This window comes from Lathyrus oleraceus, chromosome 1 (assembly GCF_024323335.1).
Source record: "Lathyrus oleraceus cultivar Zhongwan6 chromosome 1, CAAS_Psat_ZW6_1.0, whole genome shotgun sequence".
NCBI classification, from domain to species: domain Eukaryota; kingdom Viridiplantae; phylum Streptophyta; class Magnoliopsida; order Fabales; family Fabaceae; genus Lathyrus; species Lathyrus oleraceus.
The window spans coordinates 219,064,788-219,084,151 of record NC_066579.1 but is presented as its reverse complement, the minus strand read 5'-3'; the positions used below and the strand labels follow the sequence as shown (position 1 = coordinate 219,084,151).

Sequence of the window (19,364 nt, the reverse complement as noted above, 5' to 3'; positions counted from 1 at the left end):
AACGCCATCTACCCAGAATGACCAAATCCAACTCTTTTGCTCATCTTTAGCTCCCTTTTCGCTCATTTTCAGCAAGGCTTCCAAATCTCCAATGAAATCAGCTAAGAACTGCAAAACAAATAAAACAGAAGTAAAAGGCGATAAAATACATAAAAACAGAGACAAATAACATGTGAAATAAGCCTAAAAACACGATACAATTTCTCATTATCAAATTCCCCCATACTTAGATCGTTGCTTGTCCTCAAACAATCACCCACCACACATGATAAACGATTAAGCACAATGTCTGAAACATAGGCACGATGACACTATAAGTAGTACGAGATTGCTAGGCTAATGCTAGATAAATAGGTACTATATAACAATAACAAGGATACCGTAGTGACACACATCCGCATTAATACGGACAAAAACTCCCCCTATGCAAAACCGATTCGAATCATGTCACTATAACTCGACCTACATTCTTCACTATTTTTCATTCTAGCGCAATCACATTAAGCCCATTATCCATAGAAGGCAAGTGAACCTGTTAGTGACTAGGATCTCATTTTCAACTTTTTCGCACTTACTTAGCAAATTTTGCTTAAGTATCAACTAAATTTTTAAGAGTTCATACCGTTGGGCTAAATGATCAGGTGAGAATCACCTAACTTAGAAGGGACAAATCTTATCACATATTTTATTCATTATATGTAATAATTTTTTTGGGGCTTTAAATTATACACTTATTTTGCACCGGCTTCCTTACTCATGTGTGCATTAGGATGATGTTCACTGCTAGTATAAAATACTAAAGGGGCTACTTAAAGAAACTTAGAATTAAGGTCTTGGCGTAATGGTTATTCAAATCAATGTCGCATACTTAGGGAGTTTAGGGTGTTAGGACGGTACCGATATTATTGACACTTTCCCAAGTCTATCTAACAAAGTCTAAAAAAGAGAAACAAACTATACTATAGGTGTGTCATGCCATTGAATCAGAATAATTTTTTTAATCATTGGGGGTCAAATCTAAGGGAATTTTCAAACAAAAGAAAAATATCATGCAATATGACTCAACAACACATGTATGACTCGACCAAAATCTAAAAAGAACTAACTAGGAAAACAATGGAAATGAAAAATAAAATAGTAAATAATAGAAAAGCGGTAAAGCTTCCCCCATACTTGAACCAAACATTGTCCTCAATGTTTTAGTGCAAGGCGGAGAAAGGAGTAGTAAAATCTGGTAGGGGGCTCAGTGATGTCTGTCGCGACCTTTGTGTCGTGCAAAACCTCCTCTATTAAACACAAGATGAGGCACATGCTGCATGAACTCCCTCATACCTTACACTTACATGTGCACTCTGTTCATTTGCTCGGTGAGGTCACCCATGTTGAGCCCGATCCTCTCGACAAAGTCAAGATGAGTCTCTCTGATTTGATCAATGGTGACCCTTATCTCCTCCTACTACCTTTGAATATTCCTAAGTAGTATATCACGGTCCACATCGACATCATTTCGATGTCTAAGCTCACTTATGATGTCATCAAGAGCTGTCCTCATGGCGGTGTAGTCATACTCCTCGCGAGGCTGATATCCAGATGAGGTACTTGCAAAAGAGTCAGGAAAAACATGTGTGGTGTGTGCATGAGTGCCAGTTTGGGGAGCATCTTGCTCCATATGACCAGACTCAGGGGCGTTAAGATGAAAAGTCCAATTAGGGCTCATTCGCACGTCGATGTATTCAATTTCCCACTTGACATTTTCGGAGACGCATCTCTAAAAATGTCATTGAATGGTTAAATAAACCAACTCAATGAAAAACACGTAGTGAATGTGTTCAGGGGAGTTTTCAGAGATGCATCTTCGAGTTCACCCCAAAAAATTACGGAGATACAACTCTGGAGTAATTTTTGGCAAAAATGGAACGACTATTTGATTTACGAAGGATGTAGTGATTCAAGGTGCGTCCGAAGATGCATCTCCGAACGCACATGAATAATTTTGTGTTTTCAGTGGTGCGAGCCACACCCTAAGAGTGAGAAAAGAAATTTCCAAACTACACGATAGTGTTTGTTTTATGGATATAAATGTTATTCCCGAAAATGCGACATTGGATTTCACATATTCCATTGTTTATTTCAAGTTTTGATAAATTATGCCCGAGTACTTTTTATTCCCAAAAATATATTTTTGTTAATGAATTTGTTCATTCTTATTCCCATGTCAAAGGACAAGAATATTACATTCCCATGGGAATATAAAATAACCAACCATAATTTCTCTCTCATATTATTTTAACACATCTATTTTTTAATTATTAATTTTTAAAATTTAATTAAAATAAAAATTAAAAATATTTTGGAAATTTTATTCATTTACCAAACATATTGATAGAAATAAAATAATATTCCTAAGAATGATATTTTCCGTATTATAATTTTAATCTATCAAACAAATAGACCCAATTTTTTTAAATTATAATAAAGAAATAAAACAAAACCTAAAATAACTTTCAACAATATAGAGAAAAGGTATTGGGCTTCTCCATTGGGCTTCCGGGTCAACCCGTTATCCATCCATCACTCTTTTGATTCGCTCCAAAGGCATAGAAAAACCAAAACCCTAATTCAAGCTATAAATCCCTTTCGTTTTCATAAACCCTTTCTTCACACCATTCACTATCATAAACCCTTTTTCGCCGCAAACACCCATCTCATTGCATCGAAGATGGTTGTTCCCCGAGGTATCAGAAAACACCACTTACCCTTTTCTATTTCATTCTATGATGTTGATATGTTCTTTTCCTAACTGTTATTTTCAGTATTTTTTTTGCTGAATTCATATGTATGTGTAGTGTTTGGTGTAATGTTGCTTTAATGATTTCAATTTGTAGAAACATATAGTGATTTATTTGATTATATGTTGTTAATTGTGTTTGGATTTATGTAGGTCGTGGTGGTTCTGGTGGAGGTTTCAGAGGAGGTAGAGGTGGTAGAGATGGTGGTGGAGGTAGAGGTTTTGGTGGGGGAAGAGGTAGTGATTTTAAGCCTCGTGGTGGGGGTAGAGGACGAGGAGGACCTGGCCGTGGAAGAGGAAGGGGTGGTCGTGATGGCGGCAGAGGTGGAATGAAAGGAGGAAGCAAAGTTGTTGTTCAGCCTCATAGACACGATGGTATTTTCATTGCTAAGGGTAAAGAAGATGCTCTTGTTACAAGGAATCTTGTTCCAGGGGAGGCTGTTTACAATGAGAAGAGAGTTTCCGTGCAGGTAATTTCGTTGTCATCCTTATCAATTTATGGTCTGAATTAATTCAGTACTTTTTTACTGTTTGGTTTTAGTTTTAGTTGATTTTACTTTGTGTATATTTGCTGTTTTAGTTCATTTTATGCACATTTTCATAACTGTTTATGATATTTCATTATCTTTTGGACTTATTTTTATATGTTATTTCTTGATTGTAACTTAGTTAAACAACTTATAACATGTAAACATAATTTAAATTTATTTTATCTTTTGTTATATAAATAGCTTATGCTGGCTTATCCTTAAGTGCTTATTTTGTTAAGCACATGTGCTCTAAGTTGCAAGTAAGCTGATTATCCAAACATGCATTTGCTCATTTATGTTGTACATCCTTTAGTATTACTATACAATAATGTTCTTTTACTTGATTTTAAAACAACAATGTTGGTTTGAAGTGTGCAAAATAATTCTGTATGTGTTAAAATTGGAAATTAAGTTTCTCAGTTTTTACTGTGGAATACCTTTTATTATTTTATTGTGTTATGGCTAATAGTTGATATATAAAATCTGCAGAATGAGGATGGTACTAAAGTTGAGTATAGGATTTGGAACCCTTTCCGTTCCAAGTTGGCAGCTGCAGTCCTTGGTGGTGTTGACAACATTTGGATTGTAAGAGGCTTGATTTTCATTTTCTTGAACATTATCTCTTAGTTGACATTATAATTCAAATGATTCTGTATATGTTTTGTTTGTCTATGTAGAAACCTGGTGCTAAAGTCCTTTACCTAGGAGCTGCTTCAGGAACAACTGTCTCTCATGTCTCTGATATTGTTGGTCCAGTAAGTATTTGTTAAATTGTGTATTTTTAACAGGTTGTGATTCAACACTGATTAGAATAACCTGTTCTGTTTATGTAGACTGGAGTTGTGTATGCAGTAGAGTTCTCCCACCGAAGTGGGCGTGATTTGGTTAACATGGCCAAAAAGCGTACTAATGTTATTCCCATTATTGAAGATGCTAGACATCCAGCCAAGTACAGAATGTTAGTTGGAATGGTTGATGTCATATTTTCTGATGTTGCTCAGCCTGATCAGGTGTGGTTTACATTATGGCTAATTTATTTTTGACTGTTGGAACAAGAAAACTTTTTGTTTTCTGGTTTACATTGTGCCTAATTTATTTTTAAAGGATGGGACAAGTATACTTTTGTGTTGTGAAACTGTTTCATAACATCAATCTGTTATTATTTCTCTATCTTCACTAATATTTTTCTGTCACTTATTGGCAAGTTGTCTAGGAACTTCTATGTTGTATTTGTTGTATTTATTTCATGGACTGTTATTGTCCTGCTAATTCCATTGGATTCTTGTGTATCCGTAGCTTTTTTGCATGAACTGGCATTTTGAATATATTTATGCTAATTTTTTGATTTTAAAATTTTCATATTTTTTAAAGCTTTCTTTTTTGTTCAGTTTAAATTTTGGCCCCATAGGTGTTGCTCATCTTCTCAATTTTTGTATTTTAAGTTCTATTTTGTTTTTTTTAATCTTCATTTCATGGTTGAAAATGCTTTGGTTACAATATCGGTGCATATGATGAGTTACTCGGATTCCCCTTCAAGACTTCTTGGATGATGTTGACCCGAGATTCTGATGTACAAAACAAACTGTGTTTTCCCCCTTCCATATTGTTTTAATATGTTGATCAACATCCTATTTTAATCAAGACATGTCTCAGAACTTTTGTGTTGTAATTCTCTATTTTCAAGTACATTTCAAGTACATCAATTCGTATTTGTTTCTTCAATGGTTGGTTTCCTTAGATTTTCAATTATTTACTTTTGATGTTTATATGTTTCTCTAAAATTCTATTCTATAATTGAATTTCATTTTAAGAAGTTCTGAATAGACTAAGGGTTGAAACTCAATGATTTAGTGTTTGTTTTATTTGCACATGCTGCAGGCAAGAATTTTAGGTCTGAATGCTTCATACTATCTTAAAGCTGGAGGCCATTTTGTAATATCCATCAAGGTTTGTATGGCTTTTATCATCATGATTCATTAGCTGAATGCGTTCTTGTTTCTTCCTCAAAAATGAAGGTCATTCAAATTTTTGTTGAATTGCAGGCCAATTGCATTGATTCTACAGTTCCTGCAGAGGCAGTGTTTACCAGTGAAGTGAACAAGTTGAAGGCAGATCAATTTAAGCCATCTGAGCAAGTGACTCTTGAACCATTTGAGAGGGATCATGCTTGTGTTGTTGGTGGATACAGAATGCCTAAGAAGAAGAAAGATGCTGAATAGTCTAGCCAGACTCCTGCTTTTGAGATAACATGTAATTCTGTCACTTCAGCAACTTAGGATTTCAATTTTGTTTTAAAAAGAATACTCTGCCCCAATGTGTACTCATTATTATTATCTTCCATATTTATTAGAGTTTTTGTTTGGTTAATGATAAATTATGTGCTTTATATTTGGAAATAGAAGTGCTTAGAGTAAAGTAAAATAATTATGACATTTTTCTTTCTAAATTACTAAGCTCTCTGATTGAGCAAGAGTAATCTATATAATATAATCTATATAATATAATATAATTTATTTGTGCCATATATCATCTCATTGTCCTATGTGGCACCTCTTTAAAACAACTTATTTAATGTCTAGAATTTTATTTATAAATCTCTTTAAATCTGAGTCAGTGGATTATGTCAAGGCACATCTAAACTTTTTTAATTTTTTTGTGTATCTCATAGTCTCGCATGGCACCTACCAAACCTCACATGGCACCTACCAAACCTCACATGGCACCTACCAAACCTCATTTTCAAAATCTCAAATTCAATAGAGGTCACAAGTTCAATTCCATTTAAAGACAAAAAGTGTAATTTTTAATTCTCTATTAGAATTAATAAGTTCATCCTCACAACCCTCTTCAAAACAAACATTTCAAAACTTCTATTATTTGTTCAAGAAAAATGTCAAAATTTCTATTATTTGCTTAAGAAAAATGTGTAACATTTCATTATATTTTCCCATTTTATGAGTCATCTCCTTTCAATAAAAAAAATAAAAAAATTAAATCTTCAAAACAAACATTTCAAAAATTAAATCTTCAAAACAAACATTTCAAAATTTCTATTATTTGTTTGAGAAAAATGTGTAACATTTCATTTATAAATCTCTTTTAGTTAAAAAAAATTATATTTTCACATTTTATGAATCATCTTCTTTCAATAAAAAAAATTAAATTTATCAATTCTCAAATATTTCGATAAAAAAAAATTATGAGAGCTTATTCAATTCCTAAACAAAATAAAAATAAAAATTATATTTTCACATTTTATGAGTCATCTCCTTTCAATAAAAAAAATTAAATTTATCAATTTTCAAATATTTCGATAAAAAAAACTATGAGAGCTTATTTCAATTCCTAAAAAAAATAAATTTATTTGATAAAAAAATATTAACTATTAAAAAAAATTATTGAAATTCTTTACACTTATTTCAGGTTTTAAAATTAAATTGTGATGTCTTATTTACATATATATATATATATATATATATATATATATATATATATATATATATATATATATATATATGATTCAAAAATATTATTATTCACTTAAACTTTTACTCTCTCCTTTTATCAACTTTATTTTATAATACTATTTAAAAAATTCATCTCAACTTCGCACATCGCGTGAGTCTCTATCTAAATTTAACTAAAAATGAAATAGGTTTTTTAAAAACTATAAGGGATGTGTATCTTTATTATAAATGTATATTATACATGATTTAACGGCAAATTATAAATTATGAATTGAAATAAACTTTTCACACAACATCAATTCCAACCACTTCCATTTAAAGACTGTTCTTTGTTAGAGCTCAAGATTTGCATTCGATTAGCTGCTTGCTCTACCTGCAATCATGTACCAGAAGTTAGAAAAATTTTAATAAATACTTGAGCATTGGATAATTTGATTGATTTTACAATAACAAGTCATGTCCCGACTTCCCTTTGGAAATTGTACATAATCCAGGGATTGGAACCCTAAAGCTCAATTTGAACTTAAGTATGTCAACTAGAATGTCATACTAGTGATTGGAATCCTAGACACTCAATTTGAGCTTAAGTATGTCAACTAGAATGTCGTACTGCCAGGGGATATTCCTGAACGTCTACAAAGATATCATCCTCTCTAGGGTTCTTGAGTGACCATAATAAATACTCCCACCGTCTCAAAATATAAGTCATTTTGGGAATTCCAGACGAATTAACAAGAAGGATATTGTATGGGAAAGAAAAATTGTGTATGACTTTTTAATATTGTTCTTCATTTATTTTAGATGAATTTCTTTTAGAAGAAATAGTGAAAATGATAGATGATATATTACGAAAAATACAATTAATGTTGCATAAAGTAACAAATAATTTAGAACAATTTTTTTTGCAAAAGTGATTATAATTTTTCGGACAAGACATCCTCGTACATTATCTAATCATTTATAACTAAATTTCATTTGAATTTGAATTTGAATTAGATAATGATTGGATGGTTTAAAAACCCTAACAAGGAGATTTAGCTTATAAGACAAGAATCTGATTCTTTTATACACTGAAATCTAAAGAGAAAGATGCGGTCCAAAGAATTGAAAGATAATAATTTTGTAAGATAAAGATGTAGTAAAAAGAATTGAAAGATAATAATTTTATAATTAAGAAAAAGGAAAACATAATTACCTCATTGATCCAGTTAGTCCTATAAATAATGACTATGAGGACTAAAATCTGAAGAGTAATGCCACACATTGTGCCTCCCCATAGACCCTATACCACAAAGATTCATGGAAATCATATAATAAATAAGTTTATTGATGATTTATTGAAGATAGATTTTCTATAACAAGAATAGTGTTATACCTTGACTCCTAAATGCTGGTGGAAACCAAGAAAAATTCCAATAGGGAGTCCGACAATGTAATAACATGCCAAGTTTATGTAACCAACCATAACTTGCCATCCACATCCAATTACCACACCTATATATAAAATCTCCTCAAAATGATTAGAAACTGTTAAAATATAGTAGCTTTTTCTATTCAAAAAAGTAAATAATTAATCACCTGATATAATTTGTGAAATAGTGTTGAGAATCATGCTTATACCTAGAAGGTATGCTAATTCACTAGCAGCATGTATCATATCCTCACTCTTGGTAAAGATCGAAGCAAATTTGTCTTTACTCAAGAAAATCACAATCATGAAAATGATTCCAAGGAGAAGAGACTCAAACATTGTCACCAAGAAAGAGTATTTGGCTTCTCTTGGATGTGACATGCCAAGTGTAGTAGAAACCCGAACACTTGCATAACATTAGAATCAATCAATAATTAGTGAGTATAGAAAAAATACATGGAAAAAACATAAAATACTTTCAAGAGAGTCGTCTCAAATTTTTGAATGTTCTGCATAGGTTAACGTGACCGATTTTAAATCTTATGCGGTAATCTGTTTTGCACATCTTTAAATCTTTAAAGACGATATTAACTTTCAGTAGATTTTACTACAAGTTCCTACTGCAATGTGTTTAATCTATAGTCACTCACCTTACTGCTATACTTATTCCAAGAACCAACATCGTATGCCAACCCTGAAAATTAAGGCTACAAATACAAAAGTAAATATATGAATTAAAAACCAAGAAACAAAGACAGTTTACAAGTATGAGTAGCTAATATAAATGTACAAATATTTTTATGGTCACAATATTTATATCGCTCTTTGTTTTTAATTTTTGCAAAAGTAAATATTTTCAATCTTTGCAAATATACAACATTTTATTTCTAGTCATTGCTTTTGTACTTTTAAATCTCTTCATATTTGATGGAAAAATGGGAGGAACGTCGGACGCAACTATGACTTTAAGAGACATTAACACTACGTATTTATTCAAAACTATTGATGGAAAGTTTTGAGAAGCATCGGGAGCAACAATGAACTAAACGCTACTAAAGATTCTAAGAGGTATTGCACAACATCTTTATCTTTAATCCACAAGACTTTTGGATCAAGATGTGGTGTTAAATTCTCTTGAGATTCTAAACTTTCTAAGAAATGATATGAGAGTCATGACTCAACTTGGTGTTGGTGGAAGTGTGGAGACGGGATCCTGGTGTGAATTAAGTTAAGTGAGTTGGGTGACTCTCACTTGAGAAAATGGTTGTTGAAATTTAAATGTGAAGACTTAGTTTTACATTAATAAGAAATGGAGGAAATGATTTATATATAAGTAATGTAATCTTTATACCTAATGCATTAAATTTTTTAGTGAAGATGTTATGTTAAGTTTCTCTTAGATATGACTAACCTATTACCAGTAATCAAAATAAAAAGTATTATAGTTGTAATGATTAAGAATAAATTATATATTTTTTACAACCATTAAAAGCATAAAGGAGTTTATTTATATGGACCAAAAAAAAAATTACTATAACAAAATTGATTATTATAATATACTTACCAAATAGAATAGGAACCAACATCAATGACAGGATTATCAAGATGACCAGCAAGAAGCATAATGCAAGCAGAATACCATTGTTCTAAGCAGATCATTACACATGAACCAATACTTAGTTTAACAAATTCCCACAATTCCCTAAAAGCCATCCAAGAGAATCCATTCCACCCTTCTTTACACCAAACAATGATATAAATTACCAATGCACCAGAAAATACCCATCCTGAGATATTACTTGCCATTGCCAAACCAATTATTCCCCAATCAAACACATTGATGAAGGTATAAAGTAAACCATTTTGTGTTAGAAATGTAACTATTCCTATGTACATAATAACATTAACTTTGCTTTGTGATTGAAGATATTTCATGACGGGTAAATTAATAGCATAGGAAAACATATTTGGAATCACTAGAATTGCATATTTTCCAACTAGATCCGCAATTTCTTTTTCTTGGCCAAGAAGTTTTAAGATAGGAGTTGCAAATATATTAAGTGGTAACAAAAGTATGCAAGTGGTTAAGAGTAGAATCCATGACCTTTGAAGGTAAATACCAGCATTTTGAAACTGTCTTGCACCATAAGCTTGCCCACATAGTGTTGTTACTGCATTTGACATACCATACTGCAATTTTACATGAGTAGATTTCACAATTCTATCTAGTTTCCAAATATCAACTAGTACGTGCTACTTAACTAAATGAGTGTAAACTGATATTATAAGATTTAATCTTTGTCGGCAATATGTATTTATATTTATGTATTAATGTAAACAAGTCATTACTACTTAAAAAAAAGTCAAAAGAAAAGATAAAATTTTGGATGAATGAGTAACTAACCAGCAAAGCAAAAACGATAGAACCGATAACATTTTGATAGATAGAGAAAGAAGAGAGTTCAATGTCTCCAAGATGACCAGCATAGATGGAAGTTGAAGAGTTATTGAGAAATTGAAAAAGTAAAGACAAAGCCACTGGAATTGCTATCTTCCATATTTTCAATGTTTCACTCCACAAAACATGTTTCAATTCCTTCAAGCTTTTCACTGCTACATAATCATTTTCTGAAGTGAAGCTTTTGATTACCAAAGGTGTTTCCATATCAGTGAGATTCTTAGACTAAAAAGAAGTGCTTACAGTATATATGCTAGATCTAGAAATTTTGTTGTTGTGGGAAATGTAATTTTGTCTTTATTATGGAGAGGTCCCACGTTGGATGAAGATTGAGTATTTTTGTTAAATATCTTTTGAGAGGTCCCACGTTAGATGAAGATAATCACATGTTTTTTCTGGAACTTCTGTCTCACCATATCATAAAAATTGAAGGAGAGGGGCGCTTTTGAATTCATCAAATGGACCAAAATTTCTATAAAGTCAGTCTATTTTTGAATGGTAGGTACATCTCAATTTATAAAGTTTTCGAATTTGTTCGGTCATTATAAGGGATTTCAGTTTTGCTATTTGTCTAGTTTTTTTATATTATTGTATATAACTTTTTATTATTGAGTTCTTTTTATAGGTTAGGTTTGTATGCATTAAATCGAATTAAGATAATCAAGTGATTCAATTAATTTTTTTACGAAAAAAATCTACTTTTTTAAAGGAAATTCCCAAAATACTACTGATTTCAATTTTTTTTTCCAAACTACCCCACTTTTAGGAGGAGTCGCCAATTGAATTGGAGACTCCTCTTAAAACTTGAATGGAGGCGCCAATTGGATTGGCGCCCCTGTGTAGGGTTTAAGAGGAGACACTAATTCAATTGGAGACTTCTCCTAAAATGCATTTTTTTTGGTAAATGGTATACGTGATAGATAAATTTGATATAAGACCAATTGATATTAATAAATTTGCCGTTTACACAAAGAAACCTAATGGTGATGACCGGGATCACCTAACCGACCTCCGGTCCCACATCCTCTAGCTACCCTAACCCGTGTCCCTAACCCACGTTGATGATTCGATACCGGTGTTTGAGCATCTGAGGGACCAGGAGCGTCACTACCAACTACAGAAGAAGGTATGTTGAGGTAGTCAGACAAGTCGGCATAGTCTTCAGTATGCATCGATGGTGTACCGCCGTAGCTGAGCTCATGACCCATTCCAGAGAAGTTGGGATGTGGTTGACTCATTGATGGATGACCAGGACGGTTGAAGGGAGACATGAGTGTGAACGATGCGTCGAGGAAAGGTTGGAAAGGTTGTTGGGGTGTTTGGTAGAGATAAGGTTGTTGGATGTTTTGGTTTTGTGAGGTTTGGGCTTCTTGGCTACGGTAGGAGGAGGGGCGGTTGGTGTTGAATGATCGTTGGGTGTTCTGGCTTAGGCGACTTTGGTAGGGTGATGGGGTGGGTGCGAAGCGATGTTGAGTCTCAGGTTGATGTTTGTGTGTTGGTTGAACGGAACATTTGACGGACAAAGGGTTGTGTGTATCCGGTCTGACACTGTTGTTGGGGGTTTGATGTTAAGGTGTCAGGTGTGTAAATCATCTGGTGTGGGTCGTACAAGTACGTATCCTCGACGATGAACCGAAAACCAACCGATTTGTACCAATCCATATAAGTACGACTTAGTTTTTCTTCAGTTGGCATGACTGCATCAGTTAACACATGGTCATGACGGTGCTTCCATTTGCGACACTCCGATCTTGCAAAGCTTTGCCATGGATTGAAGTTCCATTGGTCGTTAACTTTGCGCAGATGCCATTCTCCTAGGCTAGATGGGGGATCTGGGATATTTTGGGGCAATACCGAACTGCAGCTTCACACGATCACTGTTGTGCATCTCTACAGTTGTGAACCGTATTATCAGTGTGCATGCAGTCCATACGGCTGCGTCTTCAGCGTTGACTTGATGGTCATGACCCAAATTAAGGTATGGACGCCCAAAAAAACTGAAATGTAAAAGAAGATTGAATTATAGTCAAGGTAGAAGAAGTTAACAAAATATAACGAAATAATTAAGTTATTTTCCTTACGTCTGTCGGTCGAAGGTGATCCAATAGGTTGCGATACTGAGTAATACAGTGTCTTGGACATCTGTTATAACTCATACCACGTGCAAACCATCTACACCAAAAAGTCAAAAAATATTAGTTAGAGGTAATAATCTTTAAAGAAGTAAGTAAAGATATAACAATTTAAACAACTTACTTTTGTGCATACGAAAATGTGAAAGGGTTGTTATTGACGGGTGCTAGAGATGGTAGTCTTGACCAACCCCATGCTTGTAGCAAAACAACACATCCAGAAAATGTAGATGTGTCTTTGTGTGAGTTTTTGCACAAGGAGCTATAGAGATAGGCTAGACAAGCAGATCCCCAACTGTAACTTCCTATTCTATCTACATGTCTAAGTAGAGGTAAATACATAATATGCATGCTAGAACCACTACCTCCGGGAAGTAAAAACGAACCAATTAACAACATAATGTAACACCTAGTTTTTATTATTCGAGCATCTTCGGTAGAATGCTCATCTAAGTATAAACTATCATAGTACGACTTAAGGCGTGAAAGTAGTATACCTTGACCTCTTGCGTTATCATCTAACAAATCAGTCTCCAAGAGATCCATGCAAATTGAATTTGCATAGTTGGTTTTACCATTAACAACCTTACCTTCAATGGGTAGTCCCAAAAGTATGTAGACGTCTTCTAACGTCACGGTACACTCACCGGTTGGGAACCAAAATGTGTGTGTCTCTGGTCTCCATCTTTCACATAAAGCTAGAATGAATTTGTTATCTATGGACCAAGACAAAATCTTGCTTATATGACCAAAACCGGCGAGTTCAACATAAGGTTGAATCATCGGGTCCATATGGACATATTCGTGGACCCGAGTTAGGAACCTTGATACATCCTATAAAAGAAAAAACAAAAAACTTGACTAAGTTGGTATGTTAAAATAAAAGGGGGTTGGTGAAGATGAAAGATAAAAAGTTAACAAAAGAAAAAACTTACATATGTTGCGATGTTTGCAACCGTTCCTCTATGTGATTCGCCCATTGTGAAGATAGCCATTTTGTCGGGGGGTTGGTGTAGATGAAACTACAAGAAGTTGTTGCAGATGAAATTGTAGAAGAAGTATTGTAGAAGAAGTAGTGAGAGTGATGGTGTGGAAGAAGTGTTGATGGAGTGGATGTATTTATAGCCAAATGGATGGGAGCATGAAAAGTTGTGCTTGTATGGTGTCTCCACTTGAATTGGCGACCATGTACAACCTTTAAGAGGGGTCGCCATTCAAATTGGCACCTCCGTAGGGACATGCATGCAAGACCTACGTCTGATTGCTTGGTTTCGAGGTCTGAATGCATGCTTTGACAAGGTGTCTCCACTTGAATTGACGTCCATGTGCAAGGAATGAGTGGGGGCGCCAATTCATTTGGAGTGTGTGTCTGCATGTCTGACACGTGGCTGTCCTCTCTCTCTTGCATGCTGAACATGTCACTTCTTAGTAGCTTGCATGGTTGACACATCATTTTGGAGTAGCTTACATGTGCGACATGTCATTTCGGAGTAGCTTGCATGTGTGACACATCACTTCGAACTAGCTAGCATGTGAGACACTTCACTCCTCTATTTAAGTGTCTTACTATCAACATCCAAGACACTTCACTCACATTCATTTGTAGTAAGAAAATAGTTTTCATCTGCACAATGTCATCTTCATCATTATACAGTGTCAACGTTCACTGCAACGGTGAAACATACGAGTCTGAGCTATATGGTTTTTGTTTTCGAAACATCGATACCATTAGACTCACGATCAAGAGAAATGCAACCTTCTTGCATTTGAAAAAAAGAATACAATCCTTTATATGATCGGGTATTGTGTCAAAGATCACATATCAAAATCCAATATTTTTTGAGAATAGTCAATACAAGTATTTCCCCCTTAAGGTACGAGACGATGAAGATGTTGAATACATATTTGTTAGTCATGAACATTCAGGCTGCAACTATATTGAGTTGTACATTACTCTTCAACCATGTATACCATCTCAATAGTCTCAACTAACCAGTCAGGATGAATCTGGTAAATTTGATCCACAATGGTCAGATGACGTCAACCCAGAAGCAGAAGCAGAAGTAGACGTCGTTGATGAAGAAGAAGAGGAAACCGAGATATAAGTTGATCACATGTTGAACAACGACGATGAACATGATGATCAACCACCACCAATACCTCCTAGTCATGTCTAGAATCCGCCTCAACATATGACAAATATGGATCTTCACGATGATGAAACATCCAACAGTGCTTTCTATAATCCGTATCCGAGATCAGAAGGTGAATTAATGGTGGGAGACATGTTTCGTACCAAAGAAGAATGTGTTCTGGCTATCAAAAAATTCCACATGAATAACTCTGCTGATTTTATAGTGAAACACACTGATTCTAGAAGGTATGTTATCGAATGTCGTAACATGCTTTGTAAGTTTCGTTTGGCTGCGTCTTACAAGAAGAAAAACGACTCTTGGGAGATCACTTCAATAGACCCACCTCACAGTTGCATTGCAACTAACGTTGAACAAGATCACCGTAAACTAAGCGCAACGTTGATATGTCAAGACATTCTGCTGTTGGTTAATAAAGATCCATCAGTGAAGGTGAGTATAATTATATCCCATATCAGAACAACATATAATTATACTCCATCTTACAAGAAAGCCTGGATTGCGAGGACAAAGGCTGTTGAACAAGTTTTCGGCAACTGGGAGGATTCATACAAGGAATTGCCACGGTTTTTATGGGCACTAAAAACATATGTCCCAAGAACTGTGGCAGTTCTGGCAATCTGATTCGAATCAAGGATTGTCATGAGTCGAAGCACGATTAGAATCAAAGTGTCAAAATTATGAGTTTTAAAGTTCTTGACTCAATTCATTCATTTGACTCGAACTACACAAACTGCACTTGACTCGAATGAATGAGTATTTTTAATCATTTTTAGTGCTTTATCTTAAGCACATATATAAATCAACCTGTGTCATTTTTCAGAGAGATGTGAGTAATAACATCATCACCTTGAGAATTTTCAAAGTAGAGTGTTTATCTTTCAAAGTACGCCAAATCATAATATTAATTTGAATTTGCATTCATTTTCAACCTCTAGCAAGATACTATGAATTGGTTGATCCTAAATTCTTAGAGAGAGTGAGATCTATCATAGAGACATATTTTTTTTATCGTTGATGTTTGTGAAGTTCTTGAAGGGCATGTCAAGATTAGGATTGTGTGGTGTTGTTGGAGATTGACAACCAGTAGAAGAAAAATAAAGGACTTTTTCTCCAATGACGACTTCGGTAGTGTCAACTGTCCCGTTAAATTGAACTAGGAGCTTAGACAAGAGACCAGTAGGATCGATGAAAGATTGTTATACAATGGATGCTTGGAGCGGATCTTGGATCTATGTAAGGGGACAATAAAGATTGAGTGAAGATATTGGAGAATTCAGCTACGTGGGTTGTGTACAATAGAAGATAAAAATATTTAGATTGAAATTGTTATTTTCATTTTTAATTTTAGCATATAATTTCTTGATAGTATAAAACACACATTGTATAATTTTCAAAATAATGGAATATTATGAATTTTTAATGACTTGCCAATGGAGACTAGATTAAGTGCAAAGCGATGCGGAACGCGCTCAACTAGTATAAATTATGGTGAAATCTTATCTTTTTCTATCTCTTTTAAATTTTATATGTAGAATCGCATGTTTAGGCTTTTATAGTTTTTCTTAGAAATGACATGTAGTCAAAGTTTATTTTGTTCATTGCGATTTATTGTGTAAAATGTAGGCTTGGTAGTGATTAAGTAATCCAAATCATCTCTCACTACTAGGAAAAACACATTTAACCTCGTTGGATATGAGGTGTTACTACAATTTCAAATGCGAGATAACGAAAGACGTTATAAAAAATGCTTACTTTACCTCTCGATTCAAACTCCACTGAGGAAAAATATTGAAATTGTAGTGGATTAGATTTCCAACAACTGCTTATTTGTTTTTTTAAAGGCGCCACTTTACCTCTCGATTAATATTATAACTGAGGGGATATATATATATATATATATATATATATATATATATATATATATATATATATATATATATATATATATATATATATATATATATATATATATATATATATATATATATATATATATATATACAATTTCTTATTTTATATTGCGTTCGTTTCAATCTACAAGTACAAATATTTGAAAAATTCTGAATCCAATTCATCAACATAATTGTCAATCTAGGGTGAAGATCAAATGCTGGAATATCGTTTAATTGAATTTTTTGTAAGATCAAATTTTGGATATTGCATGCATTTGTTTCTGATATAAAATAAAAAAAGATTGCATAAATAAAATAACTTTTCATTTACATGATAAGAGATTATGTAAGACAACCAACCTTAAACTAATTTTTTCATGTTCTTATAATCCATCACATATATCTTTTCCAAGTTTCTTTAAGTTTCACTTTTTTCATAAAAAATTCTTTGATTATCAATGTTTGGGTTTCACAACGTAGCATCTTATATATATAGTGGTGGTGTTCACATTCTAATTGGATGTAGAGGGTTTTAGTGCATTGCAATCTCATTTGTATCATTTTCTCACATTCTTTAGTGCATTGGTTATAGAAATTTTCCAAAGCATGAGTTCCCATAAATTTAGAGTTTGCATTACACTTTTTGCATAGTTTACATTGTTTTACACCATTTAGTTTCTACATCTTTTTTTAAAAAGGAGTTTTATTCAATATTTATATGCTTCTACATTTTTTTACATGCCTACGCATTTGTTAACATCACTTTACAAAATATCAAAAGAAAGTTTGTTAAATAGGTTTTACATTTTAAGTACATAATGATAAATGCAAAAAAATAATAATAAAGTACAAAGAGGAATAAATTTATTCCAATTGTATGGGAGGTCCCCACTTAAATCTACACGTCCATGAACATCTACTGAAACATTTTTGTGCGTGTCCTTTTTCTTCATCATCGTCACCATGATCATAGCATCACAATCACTAATTGTCACTAATATCATGGGCACCCTGCATCACATAAAAACCAATTAACATTCATCACACATATTCACATACACATACAAATTCAAACTAACCCAGTATGCAAAACAAGAACTCGTGACCAACCATTCCATCACATAAAATAAACATAATTAGAATTGGAAAAAGTGGAATTTTCACACGTTGCAACATCCTCCCCAACCTCATTCTCATTCCCTTGAACTAAGGGATTTTGGAAAAAATTTCTAACGGTTTCCACACCCTAAATCCTTATAAAAAAATCACTCTTCCCCAATTTCCCCTTGATTTACATGCTTAACCAAACAATTTCAGAAATATCTCAACAATCACACGAATCTCACTCTCACTCCCCTCCCATTTTTATTCTTTGTAAATAGCTACCCCACTGACTCATAAATTCATCAATAGAAAATTTACAAAACCTCTGCCAAATTTTCACTTCACTCATTCAGAGCTAAAACACGTAAACTATTCAGAATTTCACATTGAAACTTTGACATAGTGAGCATAACCCTAAACACTAAAGAATCACAGAGCAACAATACAAATAGAGTTGAAGAGAAGAAAAAGAAGAAGCTAGACAAAGTAAAAGGAAGTGAAAAAGAGAACTTGCTTGGGGGGACCTTCACTCTGGTAACATTCGGACGGTAGTTTCCTTTCCCTTTTTTTTGTTCATACTAGTAGCTTACATTAGTGTTATCGTTGAGGGCTATCTTGTTATGCTTAGAACCAGATTGAGCTTTGTATAGAGCATATGATGTTGCTTGATTTGAACCCTGTTTGACTTGATTTCATGTTGATGTGATGTTTTTCGCTCGATTTCGTGCTAAGGATGTTATTTATTTGAGGGTTTGGGGTTTAATTTGGGTTGATTTTTAGAGATGGAGGAGTTAGGGTTTTTGGAACCCTAAGATTCGATCCCGTTGATTTAGGGGTTTCTGGTTATAATTTATAACAGAAAAGGGATTATAATAAGGTTTGTACAAGGGTTTGTATTGATGACTTTGGGTTTTGGGTTCATTTGTCCGAGCTCTGGGTTTCACAGAGGTACAGTTGAAGTTTCCGCTCTAATCTCATGATCGCTTGATCCATGGGTATGGATTGAGTCAATGAGCGTTGACTCTCCTACCTTAGGTTGACTGCTGACCAACACCTTTGGGCCTCATCTACTGGGATTTTGTTATTCACACTCATTGATTTTTGTCCTTTGCTTTTTTTTTCATTCCGGACCTTTGGGACCTTGAGCCCTTGCTATTTGCAGTTTTATTTATGTTTTTGCACCCATTTATTTATTGTTATTATGGTTTCACTTATTTAATTTAATTTTTATACTTAATTTAAATAGTTAAATAATAATAATAATAAATGATAGTTTATTAAAATATTTTTCTCACATCAAATACACTTTATTTATTTTTATTAGTAGTTTCATTTGTTTATTTATTTAATTATTTAAAAACTAAATAAATACTAATGAAAAATAAATAAGTCATTAAATAATTTTTAGAAGACGTTTAAAACCCTT

General features: G+C 33.4%; 2 protein-coding genes and 1 non-coding gene across 3 annotated transcripts; 2 read left to right on the top strand and 1 right to left on the bottom strand.

Moving 5' to 3' along the window:
• Window positions 1–2,583: 2,583 nt before the first annotated feature.
• On the top strand, window positions 2,584–5,692 carry LOC127128414 (rRNA 2'-O-methyltransferase fibrillarin 1). Its single transcript, XM_051057714.1, has 7 exons — window positions 2,584–2,735; window positions 2,942–3,258; window positions 3,808–3,903; window positions 3,996–4,073; window positions 4,152–4,328; window positions 5,197–5,265; window positions 5,361–5,692. Exons 1-7 carry the CDS (start codon window positions 2,720–2,722, stop codon window positions 5,535–5,537), a joined length of 930 nt encoding a protein of 309 aa, XP_050913671.1. The 5' UTR covers window positions 2,584–2,719; the 3' UTR covers window positions 5,538–5,692.
• LOC127116787 (small nucleolar RNA snoR60) lies at window positions 4,821–4,891 on the top strand. Its single transcript, XR_007801575.1, has one exon. It is a non-coding gene; the product is annotated as a small nucleolar RNA snoR60 (small nucleolar RNA).
• Window positions 5,693–6,970: 1,278 nt separating the features above from the next.
• LOC127128410 (protein DETOXIFICATION 34) lies at window positions 6,971–11,066 on the bottom strand. Its single transcript, XM_051057702.1, has 7 exons — window positions 10,601–11,066; window positions 9,761–10,386; window positions 8,847–8,903; window positions 8,364–8,602; window positions 8,161–8,279; window positions 7,981–8,067; window positions 6,971–7,158 (listed from the first exon to the last, which is right to left on the bottom strand). The coding sequence occupies exons 1-7, from the start codon at window positions 10,859–10,861 to the stop codon at window positions 7,081–7,083; spliced, it is 1,467 nt and encodes a 488-aa protein (XP_050913659.1). The 5' UTR covers window positions 10,862–11,066; the 3' UTR covers window positions 6,971–7,080.
• Between the last annotated feature and the right edge of the window lie 8,298 nt (window positions 11,067–19,364).